This window comes from Cydia pomonella, chromosome 2 (assembly GCF_033807575.1).
Source record: "Cydia pomonella isolate Wapato2018A chromosome 2, ilCydPomo1, whole genome shotgun sequence".
NCBI classification, from domain to species: Eukaryota; Metazoa; Arthropoda; class Insecta; order Lepidoptera; family Tortricidae; genus Cydia; species Cydia pomonella.
In genome coordinates this window covers 28,786,336-28,808,242 of record NC_084704.1, presented here as the reverse complement: position 1 = coordinate 28,808,242, position 21,907 = coordinate 28,786,336, and the positions used below count along the sequence as shown (strand labels likewise).

General features: G+C 35.3%; 1 protein-coding gene across 1 annotated transcript; it reads left to right on the top strand.

The window, feature by feature from the left end:
• Positions 1 to 20,883: 20,883 nt before the first annotated feature.
• Positions 20,884 to 21,907, top strand: LOC133534836 (histidine-rich glycoprotein-like). The gene has a single exon (XM_061874125.1). The coding sequence runs from the start codon at positions 21,071 to 21,073 to the stop codon at positions 21,785 to 21,787; it is 717 nt and encodes a 238-aa protein (XP_061730109.1). The 5' UTR covers positions 20,884 to 21,070; the 3' UTR covers positions 21,788 to 21,907.

The window sequence follows — 21,907 nt, the reverse complement described above, 5'->3', positions numbered from 1 at the left end:
TACAATTAAATTAAATATACAATTAAATTTCTCTAGACTAAAATTAAAGCTAATTATATAGCTGCTGCGGAGAAACCTTGCTCATACAGTAGCAGATTGTATACACTACTTTAATAATACTGTTCGCCGATTCGCTCACTCTCCCGACAAACGACCAGTGCCTTTTACGCATTATAGCGTAAAAGTCATTAAGGTTTTAAGGTTTTAGTCCTTCCAATAAACATTCTTTGTGTTGGTGACCCGAGGTTCAGTCGGGGTGTGTTCCTGTGATGCAGTAACGCTAATTGTAATGTCTGTGTTGTCTTCCATATATTTTTTCATCAAACTTTTAGCTTTTTGAACATAGCGTTCTGCTAATCCATTGGAGCGTGGAAAGTGTGGATATTCTGTGTTCGTAGTTCCATTCTTTTCTGAATCGTCTAAACTCTTGGCAGTCATATTGTTTACCACCATCAATCAATAGTATGTCTGGAATTCCAAATGTTGCAAACCAAGATTTCAGATTGTCAATAGGGTTGTTTCAAATTTTTTGAAACGCTTGTAATATGTTCTATATTAAATTAACCAAATGTTGCCCTAAAATTTAACTTTTACCCTAAAAACGGCTTTAAATTGACAAAATATATTTTGACCCACGCTTTCGCGCCCAAAACGCTCATTGAAAATTGTATGACGTCACAGTTTACGGTGCACAGTGTTACAGTACACAGTGACATGCAAATTTTATAGTTTTTACCTAATACTTACTAAACATGCACTTAAATAATGTCTAAAATTAATTCATGTGTATTCACATAGCAATATTAACATACAAAATAACAAATATTAAAGACTAATTATATCGTATAATACAAATAAATTGAGCTGTAGCAGTTTACTTAGCCAGATATTCATTTATTGAACAGAAGGTCTGTTCATTATGCCATTGAATAAACGTCTCTTAAATAATTGTAATGTAAGGCTTTTAATAGTATCTGGCAGCTTGTTAAACAAACGTATGCTCATGGGATAACAACTTTTCCTATAAAGACTCGTGTGTGTTCTCGGACATATCAGTTTGTTAGGGTATCGCGTATTTAAGTTACATATTTCGTCATTTTTTGTATATAGATTTTGATTGCATTTTACAAATACACATTTCAAATATCTATAAACAAGGAACAGTGAGAAGATTCAGTTTTTTGAATAATGGTCTGCATGAAGTTAATACCGAAACACCACAAATCGCGCGTATACACTGCTTTTGAGCTATATAAGCAATCCATTTATATTTGACCCGTCACCCCATACAGTTATACTATATCGTAGACTAGATGACACGTAGCCAATGATACGCTTGGATTGCTGTTTTTTGGCTAGTAATTTTCGTTAAACGCCAAAGGGCATAGGCAAATTGTTTAGTTTCTTACACACGCTTTCAATATGATGTGTCCAGTGACACCTATCATCAACTAAAATCCCAAGAAATTATTTTATTTTATTTATTCATTTTAGGGATAACAAACAACTATACAATATAATTAAAATATATCGACATTTTTATACTTGTACCTATTGCTCTTTTGACATGAAATCATTATATATGGGAATATGAATAAAAATAGTAAATTTTGCCATCGTAATTATTATTATTTTATTTTATGTCGTATTATTTTATTTTGAATTTGACATGTTAATTTATTAATTATTGTTGTATTAATTATTTCAACTAATTTTTATTTTACTATGAATCTTAATTTCATTGTTATTATGTCAATATTATTAATTATTTGATGCAGGTGCTTATTTAAACAGGGGAAAAGGTATCCTATGTTAATTATGTCACGCCTTATATAACAAACAGGTAACGAAAAGAAATGAAGTGTTTGCATTCGTGGAACATTCTTGCCAAATTCAGATGCAGATTCAATCTAAACTTAAGCTTATTTGCTGTTTTAAAAAAAATTACTAAACCTGATTTTCTATCAAGGGTTTTTAAAGGAATCTAAGAAAGCAGATAGCATACTTTATGATATATAATAACTCAATTATTACAGAAAACATATTTTATTACTTGGTTAAAAACTCACACAGCTTGCCCACCACCTAAATGGCTAAGGCTTTTTGTGGGCAAGTGCGATATAGTAAACACCCCTATAATGGAACAGGCACCAGTAATGGGATTGTATAGACAAATCCTGTAAAACAAGTATTTACCAAAAGTATTTAATCGCTGGCAACATTTTACCATAAACAAGAGCCAAAGAGCTGCTTAAGTTTATTTTTTATTGATATTTATTAGTTTGAAAATTAATGGCGCCATACATCCCATGACTGGAGCAAAAAAAACCATAGTTTTAATTGGTTAATCATATTAGCATCCAATTGCAGTAGCTTTCATTAAATATATAGAAAACATAAAGGACGAATTGGACATTGAACTTTTAAAGCATAAAGCGGTAGAAATTTGACAGATCCAAAATACTCCAATTTTTCTCTTAAATGTCGCATGATTGGTGCCGTTAACAGAGTTGGTTATCATTTTTCTGTTGTTTCGTTTTTTGGGATTTTTTCAAAATAACGAAAATTGGCCTAAAGGTCTCAAGCGCCGGCTCATAAGTCTAATGTGAGTTTTCTGTGATAATGTTAATGATACAACGAAGTCATTTTTTTTTAGTTTATCGCATGGTCTACACCTCACAGAGCCACTATTAGTGTATTCTTTGGGTAACCTATTACTCAACTAATAGTTCAAACTAGTCCTATCCTATCTAAGAAAAGTGTATATTAATACATTATAGTATTTTATGCAACAGTTGTATAAGAAGGGTCAAAAAAGGCGAGTGGCGTGAGTTACAATGTGAGCCGGAGCCGAAGGCGTAGGCGAACATTGTAAATGAATACGCCACGAGAATTTTTTGACGTACTTATACAACGTTGCATACAATATTTTTCCTACGAGTCAACAAAAATAAATCTTAATTTAGGTAAACAAACTACAGCAAAAGTATATAGCCAAGACGCGCGAGCATACCTTGTTACGCGCCCGGCCCGCCCCGGGCCGCGGCCGGCCGGTCGGCGACACCTCCTCGTAACTCATGAGGCCCTGGCACTTGCTACTTGCTAAATTAATTTTTTGGACAGTTTTTTCTCAATTTTGGCCACCGTAGCCTACGGAGACTAACAAGCAACGCTAAGCGGTCTTCGTAGTCTATGGGTGTTGCTATATTACGGGTGTCACATGCGTGTTTCTGACTTATGAAGTAATTATTTTTACTATGCAACCAAATGAATATTTTGTAAGTTGGCATCAATGCACTTAGTTTAAAACTGTATTCGTTTTGGTTTTGTTAGGTTTGTAGCCATTAATCGCAGTAACATTATAGCTTATAAAAGCACAAGAGCTGTTATGAGGAATAGACAATATAGACTTTTCTTGAAACCTTTTATGTATGTTCTTATATTCGGGTTAATGAATGCATAAATGACAGATAACAGTAGAGGAGTAGGAAAAATGTTATAAAAATATTTTCCATAATGTCAATGTCCAGAAAGAAAAATGGGGCCTACGTTTGTATGGAGAAGCGACCGTCCCCATAATGACTTTTTTAGAATCCTTTATATATTAAAATGTCAGTTTAAGTAATGATTGTCCATATACAATTTTTCATTTCTTATGCTCTGAAAATGGGTCGTTATTGCTCTAAAAAGTGTGCGGAAAACAATACGTTTCTGCTCGAGAGCTACTTTCTAAGTACGTTTTTATTTCTCTTTTTTACAGTAAGCAATTAAAATATTGGTTTTATGTTGATTTGTTGTATAACTTCCATTCTCATAATTAACTCCCCATTCCATAAATAACGATATTTTTACCTCGATTGTTAATTAAAAGAACCCTTAAGAAATATAACTGAAGATTATACTTTATAATGCACGTGTATTTTACTTTCCTCGTATTCGAAATGAAAAGTAGAGCGTTTAAGTCGGGTGAAAGGCACCATTTTTGAAAGGTGTTATTTACTATCGAACCATCTAAAAAGAACTTCATTTTTAAATTAATTTATAGTCATTTTCTTTTCAAAATGTGCTTCACAATTAGTCTCCAATATAATAATTCAGTTCCCAAATAAATAATTGGGACTTGCCTTAAAATAAACAAAAGCTGTAACGCTGCTGTAACGGCATTAAAGTAATGCTCATATTGAAATATTTTAAGGCTTCGTTTTTGTGGCCAAACTATTAATTTTAGTACCTATTCCATTTTTTTTTACTTAGTTGACCGGATAATACGTGTCATTATATATATGGTACATACTTCTTAAACATAAAGTGGTAGAGAATGCCTCGTGGCATTAAGTCCGCCTTTTGTACTATAAGATTGTTTTTCTTTTGTGGAATAAAGATTAAATAAATAAAAAATAAATAAATAAATATTATAGGACATTAGTACACAAATTGACTAAGTCCCACAGTAAGCTCAATAAGGCTTGTGTTGAGGGTACTTAGACAACGATATATATAATATATAAATATTTATAAATACTTAAATACATAGAAAACACCCATGACTCAGGAACAAATATCCATGCTCATCACACGAATAAATGCCCTTACCAGGATTTGAACCCGGGACCATCGGCTTCGTAGGCAGGGTCAAACTGGTCGTCGAATAAACGGAAAAAAATAATCGTATTTTATATGTTAAATCACATTTTTTAAATATCTCTACTTGATTATTATTGACCCCTATTACATCATAACATAATTATGTATACTCAGTCAAAACGTACGTAAAAAACGGTCGAGATTTGCGATTGGGCATGTCTATTTAAAGTTGTACCAAATTTTTTTTGTGTTAGAATTAGGAATTGTTATGATTGTTGTTATGATTCCTACTCAGAATCATGAGTTTTTTTTAATTTTTACTTAAAATTTTTGTTTCGTTGGTTACGGTTTTCAATACAACCTATGTCCGTAACAAAACGGACACAAAAAATTGTACGACATTTTGGGGACATTTTTTTTTCTCGTATTTAGGATCGAAAGAGCTCGTGTTTCTGAGTGAAAATAATATAAACATTCCAAAATCGAACTTTAAATAGAAATGCACAATTAGCAGTCCTAAAATAATCTAATATTGTTTTTAAAATGATACCATACATACATGGAGTCAGGAATTCACTAGAGCCAGAGCAGCTAACAACTTTCGGAGCAGCCCTCGTAGCTCAATCCGTGTAAAAAATGTCCTAGTATGATATTTCTTTATTTAAGAATATCTGCACAAACTAGGTATATTAAACTGGACTATGCCATAACAGTTTATGTGCAGGGTTAGTTATGTCATCTATGCGTTTGGGTCAAAGAATATAATACTGGTTCAGATTATGTGACACATGCCATTATGAAAATCAAGTTCATTCATAAAGACTGTCGGCTTCAACAATAAATAGTCTTTTTCTTCTTATTTTCATCCTGTTACCCTCTGCTGGGGTGTAGGGCTCGAACCATTTTCTTCCACTGACTCCGGTCCTGGGCAGCTTGGGTAACCTCCTCCCGCCCCATCCCCAGCAATACACTCAAGTCTTGCTCCACGGAACGGCGCCAAGTAGATTTAGGGCGACCATGTTTCCGTTTAACAAACAAACAATTAAATAGTAAGCAAGTAGTCGGTAATATTCGTTGCAAATTGCATCTATCTCTAGAGTCTGCTTTGTCTCTTAGGTCTTAGGTCAATCGAATTAGGTCTGAAGAAGCGTTTTAATAATTAATTCCCAGCAAGCTGGAAATCGTTTTAAGAGGAAATACTAGCTGAGCTCCTCAGATTTGAGAAATGAGAAGTTTAGGTAAATATCTTCGTCGCGCTGACGAGAGCGGCTCCTAAAATTACTGCGATAAGGACAACTGCAGCTAGTCCTAAATGCGTGTAATTCGAGTTTACGTAATCCTAGGTGATGTGCATACATTTTGGGAGCCTTTGGAGATAAATATTATATTCTTCCTAGGATTGCCAAACTACTCGATGTAGAAGGAACCATTAATTACAATGACATTACCAGCAAGATTTGGTTGTGTGAAAAGGAGTTGTTGGATTTTAAGAGCCAACAGGAGTGGTCATTTCTCCATACAAACGTACTCGACTGTTTCCTCCGTGGTTTTCAAGCTAGAAGCAATGATTTTTTCGACACAAATTATTATTATTAATTATAAACTGAAATAAATGTCATATACTAAGAAAAAGTGACCATGGCCTCCAGTGCCCTAGGCTGGAATCGAACCAGAGCGTCCTCTGCTATCGCGGCAGGTGCCTGAGCCACTCGGCCACCGGGGTCACGGCAGCATTTCTTACTGAAGGCTTATAGCGCCCCCTAGCCACCCCTAAGGTAGAACAGTATGGTTCATACCTTCTAACTGGATCAAATCAGGTGATACCGAGCTAGCGAGAGAGATGGCGCTGCCAATCAATACTATTAGAAGTATTAGAACAAATTAAATTATTTTCAGAAAATATTTTAATTTGTTTATATTTTGAAGTAGAAACACTACTATATAAATTATAACCCGCGATAGCAGAGGACGCTGGTTCGATTCCAGCCTGGGGCACTGGAGGCCTTGGTCACTTTTTCTTGGTATATGACATTTATTTGAGTTTATAATTTATATAGGTAGTAGTGTTTCTACTTCAAAATATAAACAAATTAAAATATTTTCTGAAAATAATTTAATTTGTTCTAATACTTCTAATAATATTATTATTAATATCTGTGTCGGACTGTTTTGCTTTTATTGAAATTTTTGTTTCTTATGGTGAAGTGAACTTCAAATATTTGCAAAAACGCAAAGAGAAGCATGGATTCTTTACTGATATCAAGTAGCCTAAAAAGCAAAACAGTCCGACACAGATAATTTCATTACCATTTGGTTAAGTTTTGGAGGAGGAAACAGTCGAATGCGAAACATCGTTTTATGAGTATTTTAAGCAGGATTTTTCGCCTAATCTGGTGTTGTCTTTATTGTACTATTTTTAGGAATCACTTCCGGTAGCGAGACGGATATAACTATTCACCTAAAATATTTAAATCTCAGCTCTCATATCCTCTTAACATGATTATAACAAAAATCTTAGACACCCCCTGTGATGATAGATACTAATAAAATTTGCCTTGTGCATGTCGGACCACGCATAAGGAAGGGTTACGTAGCTGTAGATCAGTATAATTACATTAATAGAATAGTATACTACCTAGTTGGTTACTAAGTTCTGTTACTCGATTTGCAACCTCTTTATTTCCGTTACAACAAATGCTAGGTACCGAAAAAATCAAAAATGACATAATGTGGTGGATTTGCGAGCTATAATTATATACCCCACATAAAGCTTAAGTATCTCGTCGTATCTATAATGAATTGGGGCCTAAAAGATAATCGTATCGCAGTAATTGCGTTGCACAAATGTGGGCACCCGCCAAACATGATTTTGAAGTTGCTTGAAAGCCTAAAAATCAACAAACAATTTGTTTATTGCACAATTAATAGATAAAATAGTACTCAGAGCTTCGATGACCGCAAGAGGCCTGGAAGACAACGCACCGTTCGGACCCCAGCTCTAATAAAGGCAGTGAAGGCGAGAATTGCAAGAAACCCCCTCCGGAAGCAAAAGTTGTTGGCAATACGGCAATACAGATGTCTGTGAAGAGAAGCTCCCTAAAAAAATTATCAATGAAGACCTTGGACTACACGCTTACCGCAGACAAAAAGGTCATTTGTTTAATGGACGATTAAAGACTATGAGGCTAGAGAGAAGTCGCGTGCTATTGAAACGGTACGCACAAAATGGCCACCGAAAAATACTATTTACAGATGAAAAAAAAATTACCATTGAAGAATGTTGTAACCGCCAGAATGACAGAGTGTATGCAAAAACAATCAAGAGGCGATTGCGGCTGTTCCGAGAGTGCAACGAGGCCATCATCCCTCTTATGTGATCATTTGGCTGGGTGTGTCATACTCAGGGCTAACACAGGTTAATTTCTGTGAAAAAGGTGTGAAAACTGGGGCCAAAGTTTACCAGGAAACCGTTCTCGAACCACACCCTATTTCAAAACCAGCCATGGGTCTTTCAACAGGACTCAGCTCCTGCACATAAGGCAAAAACAACTCAAGCCTGGTTTCGAAGGAACAAAATTGACTTTATTGCCCACGAAGACTGGCCTTCCTCCAGCCCGGACCTTAACCCCCTGGATTATGCCATATGGCAGGTTATTGGGGAGAAAGCCTGTGCTAAACCCCACACAAATCTTGACTCCCTCAAGCGGGCCATAGTTAAGACTGACGGAATTAGACATAATAATCGTGCGTGCCGCTATTGATGACTGGCTTCGTCGTTTGAGGGCCTGTGTCAAGGCCAAAGGAGGCCATTTTGAATGATATTGTCATATGTAATTCCTGATTTTGTGTACTTCATTTTAATAATTATACATATAGTTTATTTAACTTTCGTTCGTATATTTTATGTGGATAAAGATTATTGCAGTAACAGAATTTAGTAACCAACTAGGTAGTTAGTGGTCCTGGGTTCGTAATCTGGTAGGAGAATTGGTGTTGTGATGAGTATTAACTTTTTTGCTTAGGTGGGTCTAGTTCAATGTGTGTAGGTTACCGTAAAGGTAAGATATTTATACACCAGTGCCTCTGTGAGCTGTAGACTTTGCGATAAGTTAAAAATAATAAAAATAATTTTTACTCAATTGAATCATTATCACAGCAAACTCGCAATACTTTTAAGTGCCACCCTGCCGGCGTTTGAGCCCTTTAAGCCAATTTTCGTTATTTTGAAATTTTCCCGAACATCGAAACGGCAGAAAAATTATATCTATCTACCGAACCTGCTCACAAAAGGAGAATCGGTTAAGAAATGCTACCTGCAGAGGAGAATATTCGGACGTACGAAAGCATTTTTGTCCAAGCGGAAACGGAGACCTTGGCTAACTCTCGGTCAAATTATCGGTAATTTTTCAGTACCACTAGTACTAGCAATACGAAAAAGGAATTGGAAACTTGCCCTGTTTTAGCCAAATAAATAATATTGTGACCTAAGTACTAAAGGATGAGAGGTTGATTTTGGTTTAACTCCACCGATCGTGTGGAAAATAATTTTCGTGGAAAGTATTTATGAAGCTTTTTTTTTCCAATTTTTTTGCACCCCCGGTTCAAAAGCTTGAGGGGGTTGGGGGGGGGGGGACAACAATATATTAGACTAACGTAGCGGTTATTTCCAAAAGTATACACTTAATTAAAAAAAAACGGCCAAGTGCGAGTCAGACTTGCCCATGAAGGGTTCCGTACCATTTATGAAAAAAAAAACTAATTACTAGATCGCGTTCAAAGCAATTTTCGGTGGAAGTTTATTTATTATTATTTATTATTTATTACAGATAAATCACAATTACAGAATATTTGATCAAAAAGTATCGTTAAACCACAATGGTTTGTCTCGATACTCCATTCCGCAGTATTTAATAATTAAGTAGAAATACAATGCATGGTAAGTTTGCATGGTAATGTACAGTCAATTGCAGAGAAAAGGTACCCCCCTGCATAGAAATTTTGTATGCAGCGGGGTACTTTTTCTCTGCAGCTGACCGTACATCATATGTTTTATTATTCATTTTACCACTTTGGAAGTGTCTCTCGCGCAAACTATTCAGGTTACAAAAAAAATGATATTAGAAACCTCAATATTGTTTTTGAAGACCTATCCAGATACCCCACACGTATGGGTTTGATAAAAAGAAATTTTCGAGTTTCAGTTCTAAGTATGGGGAACCCCCAAAATTTATCGTTTTTTTTTTCTATTTTTGTGTGCAAATCTTAATGCGGTTTACAGAATACATCTACTTACCAAGTTTCAACAGTATAGTTTTTATAGTTTCGGAAAAAAGTGGCTGTGACATACGGACGGACAGACAGACAGACATGACGAATCCATAAGGGTTCTGCTTTTTGCCATTTGGCTCCGGAACCCTAAAAACGGTCAAGTGCGAGTTCATTTTATTCGCGCACCGATGGTTCCGTACAAACTTTGAAATAGCTCGTGTAACTATACTTAGTACCTATAATAAGTATTATTGTGTACAGTTCCATCTATCGTCAAATTATCTAACTAATACGCGGGATGTAATTGTATGTTGGTTTTTTGAGGATAATTCTTTATCATGTGACTCGATTCCAAAACTTTTTATTTTATTAGAAAACAGGTATTTTTAATGTAATTTCATAGAAAATTTATGTGTTATAAACACACGTAAAGTTGATTAAATTGCAAACTGAATTTGGAAATATTTATTGTTAATAAAAAAAGTTACCAAGATAGAGGTCTGAATTATATTTTACCTGTAAAATTTATAGTAATGTTAATATTGTATTAAAAAAACATAATTTTTCTTCGGTAAACTTCGGAGATAAGGGGGAAGGTATTTTTTTATATTCATATTTTTTTCACTATGAATAAAAAAGAAAAAAAAAATTTAAACGTACAATTTGAGCTCTTTCAAATGATACCCGACTTGACCTAGTTACTAGAATTTTGTCCCCTCTTCATATTGGGCAATATCCATAGTTAATAAAATAAAAAAATACTTTCAATGTGTTTGGTTTAGTGTTATTCATAACTATTCTAAATTTCAAATCGATAGCTTAAGTGGTTCTCGAGATATTTAGCGATGTGACAAAAAGACAGGCGGACGGACAGAGTCGCTCCATAAGGGTTTCTTTTGTACCTTTTTGGTACGGAACCCTAAAAACGCTCTTAGATAAGTACCTTATTTTATTTTGAAATCGAATGATTTGCCAAATTTTTTATTTTACTGAAAAAAATACTTTCTACACTTTTAGTAATATCCTCCATATATGTATATGAAGTCCCTCCCTAAATATATTTTTTCATAAATTTTAACTTTTAAATTAAGTAGCGGCTCACGTTAGGCCTACGTTCTTAATATGACATACGGACAGAAGGACGGACGGGCATGACGAAACTATAAATAAAAATAAATTAAATAAAAAGCCCTTTATTCCAAAACCAACTTACGCTATAGGTACACGGAAAAAAAATACAGTTTTTTTTTTTAACTAATTAACTAACAAAATAATACATAGGTTTGGACCCCTCTCGGGTAAAAGCCTCCTCCAAATCATGCCATAGCGCTCTGTCTTGAGCTACTTCCTGCCAGTTCCTTACTTTTCGTTGTAAGTTGTCTGCCCAACGAGCGTTTGGTTTGCCGGACGGACGGACGGGCATGACGGTTTCGTCAAAAACAGAACCCTTATAGTTTTATAAGGGTTCCGTTTTTGCCATTTTGGTTACGGAACCTAATACGGAATTCACGTGATTGATATGTTTCAGTGACTTCTATTATTATAATAAAATAAGGGTGACAGCTGGTAGCTACAGCTACCAAAAGCATGAGAGTGGTTAAATATACTACTACTGTCGACGAATGTCATCTAGCTTGGCGGGGTCCGTGTAGGGCTTAGATGTTCGGCTCTTTATCATATTATCACCATATTGTCACCATACCTGTCACGTTCTAACGAGCACGTAAGCACGAAAGTGACGGGCATAGTGACAGGTGATGAAAATGGAACCATGCTGTCATCGCTGGTGGCTTTGCGGTGAGGCGTGCGAATAACACCGGTAGTCTAGAGTCAAGAGAGAGTAGAGGTCAAGGTTCGAACCACGGCTCGTGACTGACTTCTAAGCGTACCAGCGAGTAGCTTCATGAAACAATATATTTTTTACAGTACATATGGGGCTACTTTATAGCACTAGTGCGAGAAGTAGCATATTACGTTACTGTGTCGAACATTTAAAGGGCCATATGTACTGTAAAACGTTGTACGATACATGTGCGAATAGGTAATTCGCAACTCGTGTCGATTTAAAACACTCCCTTCGGTCGTGTTTTAATTTATCGCCACTCGTTTCGAATTTCCTATTTTTCGCACTTGTATCGTAATGTACTATTGTGAGAAAATTAAAATCCAAATCTATGTGTGTCACAAATTATTCGAGTCTCATCTCAACAACTGAATTAAATTACATTAAAATTAAAATGTGTTTATTTCAAGCTATTTGGCTCATACGAGTATCTGCTTTGGATAATACTTTTATATGTTTTTGTATTGAATCAAATTTAATTAAGTGACTTTAGAGCATTTCTGTGTAATTCACTAGTAGAAAAGAAACTGTTTTGGCTCGTGTTTTAATCATGTTAGTTTATATTTTGTATAATTGCATGTTGTTTGTTTCCCATTAAAATATAAATAATCATTAATAACGACTTTTAGAAAATTTTCGTTTTTGGACTATAGGTATATAGTATATTTAAATTTAAATTTGGGTTATTAAATAATCAAAACCCTTCCTTTTGATAAAGAAATAAAACACAAATAAAAAAAATCGCATGATAGGTACTGACTAATACACATCAACCCTGAAAACATTACTCTCCTCTTTTGGGCAGTTGCGTAAGATTAGTTCAGCGAAAACGAATTCGCTTAACTAACCTTACGCGCTTAATCGTTAAAATTTGAAAAATAAAGTAAAACCAAAATAACTTAATTTCATATCTCAAAAAACAGGGAACTACCTTCAATAACCGACCCACTGAAAAGCACAAATATTTTTTTTCATATATCCCATCTCTGTCCTTGTCCAGTCCCTATCTCGTCCGAATCGTTCCACATTCCGAATGTCAACTAATTCCTTAAACGGACTCTTCGAAATTATGGATTTACCGAACGTTTGAAAATTATTTACAATTACTCGAATACATCTTCTTTGTAGTCTACATTTGGTCTACATACGATTGAAGTGAACACATTTTAGTGGTTGAAGTTACGCTAACTAGCTACTGATTTTTTAAAGATAAAATCTTAATATTTTAGTAGTTGTTACGTGATTTGACGACCGGTCTGTCCTAGTGGGTAGTGATAGTGACCCTCTCTCTGAAGCCGATGGTCCCGGATTCGAATCCCGGTAAGGGCATTTATTTGTGTGATGAACACAGACTGACTCATGGGTGATTTCTATGTATATATGTATATATTTATACGTAACATATGTATGTCGTTGCCAAGTACCCACAGTACAAGCTTCGCTTAGTTTGAAGCAAGGTCGATTTGTGTTACATTGTCCCCAAATATTTATTATTAATTTATTTTATTATTAATTTTCTTATAATCTTAAAATGTACCTAGTAACATTTTGGACACCGAATCTAAGATAATTTAAGGTGCTATTATATCCCACCAAAAACATTTTCATGTAAAAAGACGAGTATATTTTTTCGCACTGTCAAATAGTTATTAGATCTTATGCAGAGTCAACCTTCTAACTTCAAGCTTCTTCGTGTAGAGACACGCCATAACTCTACAAGCCCTAACTAATTTCACAGTACTTCTTGTAGTAACGAAGTATTTTGACTTAGGTTGTAGAAGCTTGGCTCTACAAAAGATCTGATAACATTTTGACAGTGCGAAACATATGTACTCGACAGCATTTTACCTGAAACTGTTTGTGGTGGGATTTCACTTCTTTTTGTAAGTTTCTTATAACAATCTTCCATCCCCTAATTTACAGAATGGGGGTGATTGGCTAAAAATCCTGAAATATGTATTTTATTATTTATAACATGGAGATCCTATATCAATTTTGCGGAATTATCATACAAACTTCCATCCCCTAGGTTAAGGGGTTTTGGGGTAAAAGTTCCAAGTTTAGAGTTGTTTTTGTACTAACAACAAAACAGTTCTAAAACTAACACCGAACATACCAAATTTCAGCTTTCTAGGACTTCAGGAAGTACCCAAAATTTTTGATAATCATCAGTGAGTGAGTCAGTGACGAAATAGGGTTTTTTAAGATATCAATAAAATCGAAAGTATAAGAGGCAGTTGAAACTTTATAATATGTATGTTTAATAAGTCCACCTTTAATATCATATCCCGAGAATTTTGTTTATCTGGTATAATCCAAACCTAAGTTATGAGGGTTCAAAAATAATTACGAAGCGCTTCGAGAAAATGTTGGGCCTTGCGCTTCGCTTGCTCTTCTTGGCAAGGGGGTAATAATACTAACGTGCCCCCAGAGCTAACACGGTTGTCAGCATGTTAAGCTAACTCTTCCTCCTTAATAGAGGTTTAATATCCGCAATGAGCAGGCGGAGTCGTTACCTAAATATGTATGTTTAATTGAGTGATTGAGGTAATTTGCTTTAAATGGACAGGGCCTATTTCTATTCCAAGGAAATCGACAGACGACAGACAGACGTATGGGTAAGGGCGGTATGACGAAACTATAAAGTTTGACTGCGCCGACTACGGAACATTGATCTTATAAATAAATAAAAACCGGCCAAGAGCATGTCGGGCCACGCTCAGTGTAGGGTTCCGTAGTTACTCTTCCGTCACAATAAGCTAAATTGGAGGTTAAAGTATAGTAAATTGTTAACCAAGGGATGAAACGGTACCTTTCACGCGAGTTAAACAAATAGGCAAATTTGCATAATCAGTACCTAATTAAAGTAAGTCTTTTTACTATGAAGGGGAAACATTTGCGATAACTCAAAAACAGCTAAACTGATCATGTCCGCTATAGTTTTCATTTAATGTCTTTCTTAAGCTCTACTTCCACGATTTTTTTCATATTTTTTGGATCTATGGTTCAAAAGTTAGAGGGGGGGACACATTTTTTTTTCTTTCGGAGCAATTATCTCCGAATATATTCACTTTATTAAAAAATGTTTGTTGAAGACCCCTATTAGTTTTGAAAGACCTTTCCAATGATAACCCACGGTCGAAGCAAAAAAAAAAATTCACCCCAACTTTACGTGTAGGGGAGGTACCCTCAAAAAAAAAATTTTAGGTTTTATTGTACGACTTTGTCGGCTTTATTGATTTATATATCCATGCCAAATTTCAGCTTTCTAGCACTAACGACCACGGAGCAAAGCCTCGGACAGACAGACAGACAGACAGACATGGCGAAACTATTATACAAGGGTTATTCCCACTAGTTACAAACAAGTTGTTACCAGTGGTAACTATGGGGAATTTTTTTCCCACCTTTCGCCACTGGTAACTACTGGAAAAAAAATCCCACTAGTTACCACTACCTTGGTTTGGTGGTAACTACTGGGATTTTTTTCCTAGTAGTTACCACTTACATTAATTACAAGTCCAATTAATGATAAGTTAAATAATTATAAGTCGATTAGTGTTTCAGTAAACTGCCTTAAAAGTGATCAAAAATATTAAAAACCAGTGCAAGTGCAAAATAAACAAAAAAAATATTAAGAGAGAAATTAACGTTAGGATAAAATTATAATTTAAAATAATATTTATTATCCAAAAGAATATTACAGTTCACTTACATAGAAATACAAGCAATCATAATATACATTATTTACATAGTGCATGAATATCATAGAATATATTCTAAAACAAAACAACTTATTTCTGTAAGAAAAAGTGGGTACGTACTACGTACTGTGTCAATTGGCAACTGGTAAGCTAAGTACAGTACAGTGAAATTGTTATCGCGCGAGCGTGGGCGGACCGGGCTGTCGCGCAGACCAGCGTAACGTGACCGAGACATTGATGAAGAAAGCACGCCAGAGATATGCGTTTACACTGGTTGTTCTGAGCGGTCAACATGTCCGCCGAGCTCACCCAGCAGTTGGCGATAACAGTCCTACAACATGCATGGAGTTATATTACGTGTTAAATTTTAATCACCACGCGCCGATAGCAATTAAATCAATGTTGTTCGTTGAAAGAATATTTATATTTATTTTTACCTATAATAAACATTTCATTAGTTTTATTTGGAATTATATTAATTATATCAATTATTAGTATATATGTTTTTTTTTTCCTTTTTGCCATCAACCCCGAGAGCATCAGAGCATTTATTTTACTAATTGTAAATTTTATTAATTGTGACGTTATCTATGACACCTGGATCTTTTGTCAAGGGCGCTTACGCTACACTGCGTAGCGCAGCGTTGTATTTATATAGAAGCATCGTTGATAATGGTGTAAGCGCCTTCGACAATAAGCCCCTTTCAATAAATAACGTCACAATTATACGAACGAACAATCAAATCAGTCAAATACCGATTTATTTTTATTTATGATTTTTATTTAAGGCAGTTTACTGAAACACGAATCGACTTATAATTACACTAATAATTAATTAACTTATAATTCAATGAACTTTTAATTAATTATTGATTAAAGCACTCTCTATTTAAACTGTTTTTATTACTATTGAACGCTAACCAAATGGTGGTAATCACTGGGAAAAAAAATCCCAACTTTTACCAAACACCAAACCAAGTTGGTGGTAACTAGTGGGATTTTTTCCCAGTAGTTACCAGTGGTAAAAGGTGGGAAAAAATTCCCAGTAGTTACCACTGGTAACAATTTGGTGGTAACTAGTGGGAATAACCCATAAAAACGTGTAAAAATAAAAATAAAAGAAATTGCATTAAAAACTATCCTCAAGCATTATTTTGTAAATGTTAACATTTATTTATTTAATCGTATGGCTAAAGAATAATTCGAGTTGCTTAAAAAATATTAGTAATAAAGAATTAAAGACCTACTTATTCCAGTGTCTTTTGCTCATAGGGCTGCGTCTTCACGTAAACGTTTATGTAATTGATACCATTTGAGTGCTATTAAGTATTGTGGAAACCTAAACAGTTTCAAAAATAAAATACAAATACGATTTTGTAACCCAGATAAGTAATGCTTAAATTAAGCAAATTGATCTTCTCATCGCTCAGCTAGAATTGAAAGAATCCTTAAAAGTTTTATAAATTAAAACGATGGTCGATTGATGTATTAAAAGTCTAGAGAGTGCCTTACTCCCACATCGTGCGTAGGGTTTCTTTTAGCGAGCGAAGCAATTAGCAATTTTGTTTTATTTTACCAATGTATAGGTAGGTGCTTATACTGCTTATTAACCTTAATATTTATGTTATAGCATGTGAAGGTGGGTCATTCTTCAGAATCGGATTATTCATACTATTCCCTAGGCGATAGTTATAATAAAATATCAAATTCAATTTAATCATAAGATCATCATCTTTAGTTCCGTTTATAACACATCAATTACGGCAATTTTATTTTAGCTCTCAGAGGAATGATAAAATCTACAGGGACTACGAAAAAACGACAAGAGAATGATATAAATGATAAGGGAATGAGAAAACGGAGAGGAAATAAAACTCAATACCGTAAGTATTTGAGATATTTACGATACCTTACACAATATATAAATAAACAGATTCACAGCCTTTTTGGCACCTTTCACTGGTACCTTTGCTTCTTTATATGCCGATATAATAATATCAAAACTCCCTTTTTGCATGGCTCAAGAAGAAATACTGAGATGACGTTTTAAGCTGTTCTCAATAACATAAGAAACAAAAAAACATGTTAGACATAATAGTTAAATGACTTTAGTATATATATATTTATTAGTTAGTTACTTTCATTACGTCAGGTCCATACATCAAGGGAATGAACACCAACGGAGTATAAATATGTACATATTGTCTGGTGATAATACGCTTAATTTTTGAAAAAATTGGTGTTTATTCTAATAACTTTAAAAATATAGGAATTAAGTTCTATCGATGTTTAACTAACTAACTGCATTTCGCGCAAAAGTGCATGCTTATGATGCACCTACAAGTTTTTATTAAGGAGTTTTCAAAGAAAACTCAAAAATGGCTCAACCAATCATGTTCAAACTATTTTTTTGTTTTTTTTTTTCTACGGCTAATCTTCCGATTTTTTTTTAACTTTGATTCGAATGTTATAGAGGAATAAACATTATTTTGGACTTTAGAAACGGTTTTTTTTTTCCAAAAGTATTCAATTTATCCAAAAAAGTTTTATTCAAGTAATTATTAAAGACCCAGAAACCCCAATGATGCAAATCGCTCGTGGTTCCTGTTTTTTTTTTTTGTGACAAATAGTTACATGTATAAATAAAATAAATAAATATTATAGAACATTATTACACAAACTGACTAAGTCCCACAGTAAGCTCGATAAGGCTTGCGTTGAGGGTACTTAGACAACGATATATATAATATATAAATATTTATAAATACTTAAATACAGAGAAAACACCCATGACTCAGGATGTATGGAGTATATTTCTTACAATTTTGTGTATTTAATCCAGTGGCGGTTCACAAAATACACATATATTTCAAATTTATCATAGACGAGCGTGACAGGGTAACTGAAGTTTCGGCCCTTGGTATTTTTTTAAACTTGTTTATAATATTAAAAAAAGTGCACCAGTTAGATTACGTAGTGAAGTAATGAAAAAAAGACTAGACGTTTGAAGAATAACCACGGTATAGCACCAATAAAAACAATAAAAAAGTGTTGTTTCATTTTAAAGACAAGCTTTTTACTTTATTAAATAAAATTATATAAACGGATTATATCGCGTAATAAATTTATAATACATCTCGATGTTTACTATAGATTACTTACTGTACGTTTTACGTTCTGTTTAATTTTGGAAATTCCACTACAATAGTAAAACGAATTACCTTTTCATTGCAGGTTATTTTAAAATGGTCACTACCCTCGTTGAAATAAAAAGTAACACTTATCTAGAGTTCAGTTAAAGTATCGATACATTTACATCAAAACTAATAGTACATTATGATACAAGTGTGCTAAGTTGGTCATTACACACGAGGCGATATTGTGCGCGCGAGCTGTATGTATATGATTTTCAAAAAGGTGGCTTACAGATTTAACATCGAATAATTAAAAAGCGTGCTGGGCTTGTAGGCACTTATTCGCTAGCTCATTGAAGTAAGCTACCAACACGTTTTCCAAGAAAGACTGGGCGGTTTTGCTGATTTTCCATTGAATTAAAGTTTCACATGCCGCCAATTATTTTTCACCCGATTTTGATGGTAAATGGCTATCAATCTCGGCTCTTGCCTCTATTAGTAGTACAATGTATAAATCAATAAATAATCTTATATGCATATATATATATATACTTTTAAATATCAGGAGTTTTTACTTTTAATGAAAGGCCTCCTTTTGATTTGATGAAAGGAGGTTTGATGAAAAATTTTTTTTTTCTATTTTTGTGTAAAAATCTTAATGCGGTTCATAGAATACATCTACTTACTAAGTTTGAACAGTATAGCTCTTATAGTTTCGGAAAAAAGGGGCTGTGATATAATCGGACAGCCAGACGGACATGACGAATCTATAAGGGTTCCGTTTTTTGCCATTTGGCTACGGAACCCTAATAAATAATAATAATAATAAATAATAATAATAATAATTCAGCCTATATACGTCCCACTGCTGGGGACAGGCCTCCTCTCATGTGCGAGAGGGCTCGGGCTTATAGTCCCCACGCTAGCCCAAATGCGGATTGGGGACTTCACATACACCTTTGAATTTTGTTCGCAGATGTATTGCAGGTTTCCTCACGATGTTTTCCTTCACCGAAAAGCTAGTGGTAAATATCAAATGATATTTCGTACATAAGTTCCGAAAAACTCATTGGTACGAGCCAGGATTTGAACCCGCGACCTCCGGATTGAAAGTCGGACGTCATATCCACTGGGCCACCACCGCTTTTTTTAAATCGATAAAATGTATGTAGTACATATGGTGCTACTTTACCGCACTAGTGCGAAAATTAGCATATTACGTTACTGTGTCGAACATTTAAAGGGCCATATGTACTGTAAAACGTTGTACGATACATGTGCGAATAGGTAATTCGCAACACGTGTCGATTTAAAACGCTCCCTTCGGTCGTGTTTTAATTTATCGCCACTCGTTTCGAATTTCCTATTTTTCGCACTTGTATCGTAATGTACTATTATAGTACATATGGTGCTACTTTATAGCACTAGTGCGAAAATTTGTATATTACGTTACTGTGTCGAACATTTAAAGGGCCATATGTACTTTAAAACATTGTACGATACATGTGCGAATAGGTAATTCGCAACTCGTGTGGATTTAAAACAATGTACTATTACGACATCATTTAATCTATAAATTATGTTTGGTGTGATAAAACCTCTTTGAACTAACATTTGAAACCTAATAGTTGGTAAAAAAATTAATTACTCGACCAAATTAAGACGGCTCCGTTTCCATGCATATTATTAACAATCAGTTACCTTCTTAACTCAGTCGGATAATATAATGAAAAAGCACGAGTGTTATATTAATATACTGAAAAAGCACGCGTGTTTAATATCTAGGAATATGAGCCAAAAATCGGTGGAATAAAAAACGTCGTTTTGAGCAAGTGTGTTGAAAAGGTAAAAAAAAAACAACTTAAAGATTGTGTCAGCGCCGTTTGTATTTTTTGGGACGTTAGGTAATGTTTGGTAGCGACCATCTTTTCTGATATCCACTTAATTTTATCAGGTATTTATTAGGTAGGTTCTTAGTTGTTTTAGATAAAAATATTTACAAACATTTGTGCACAATACAAATCAATTATACTTAAAATACATTCTGAATGAAATCAATTCAGCCTTGTGATGGTTAAGAGAAATCTAATCGGGCGTTCTGACTACACAAACACTTTGATTTAGAAGTCCCATTTTCGACAATTTCCTTCTCTAAAATAAAACGTAAGTACCTAATAATGGAGTATAAACTCCATATTTTTTTCGTATATTAAATGAAAATCCCAATTACCAACGACATCTCTCTCTTCAGCGTTTATTGATAAATTACAATATAGATGAACAAAGGACTTTTATATTTGACTATATTTTAATGAGAATAATTTGAACATCTGAAATTTCCTAAAAGCGAGGCGTCCAGATTATATCTATTTAAAGCAAAGTACTTTAGTCTATATATTGTAAAACTTTTCGGTATCGTGCGCTACTAGTTGCAATTGATATAAAAAGCCAATCAACGATTCGGAGGTCAGTTACCGACAAACTTCCGTTCTACAACAACCTATCGGCACAAACACCGACACGGTATATCGGCAAACATGAGGGCGCTGTTGGTGTTTGGAGTGCTGTGCCTGGCGGCCGCCTGCATGGCTGACTACTCGCAGGACATGGCCGTGGCCGAGAGCAAGGGCCATCACCACGAGCACGGCGGCGGTCACGATCACCACGGCCACCACCACCACGAGCACGGCGGACACGGACACAAGGGCCACAAGGGACATCACCACCACCACAAGGGCGATGAAGGCCACCACGACAAGCATCACCACGAGGGTCATCACCACGAGCACGGCGGCGGCCACAAGAAGCACTGGGACGAGCACGACCATCACGGTGAGCACCACGAGCACGGCCACCACCACAAGGGCGGCAAGCACGGCCACCACGAACACCACGACAAGGGAGAGCACACCGATGGATATCACAAGAAACACCACAAGGATCACTTCCACAAGGACCACCACTTCCACGACGGAGACCACAAGGAGGGCAAGCACCACAAACACCACCACCATCACGGCCACCATGATACCCACGGGGGACACCACAAGAAGGGCGGTCACCATCACTCCGGACACCACGAGGGCCACCACGGCAAGCACGGCCACCACGACAAGCACCACTACGACGAGGGCCACCACGGCCACAAGGGCCACCACGGCCACGAGGAGCACCACCACCACCACCACGACCACGGCAAGAAGGGCGGCCACGACGACCACAAGCACTGGGGCTTCCATCACGGCAAGCATTAATTATAACAGCAGTGCCATTGTTATGGCGGCGTTCGAAGGAACGCATTCACCAAAAATTAATTTGTTATTGTTGATGTTTTTTTATTTTTATACGAACAAAATAAATAATTTTCTATTAAT

Bases quoted from the DNA above. Each gene is read 5' to 3' on its own strand.
- LOC133534836 (XM_061874125.1), top strand. From the start codon at position 21,071: ATGAGGGCGCTGTTGGTGTTTGGAGTGCTGTGCCTGGCGGCCGCCTGC.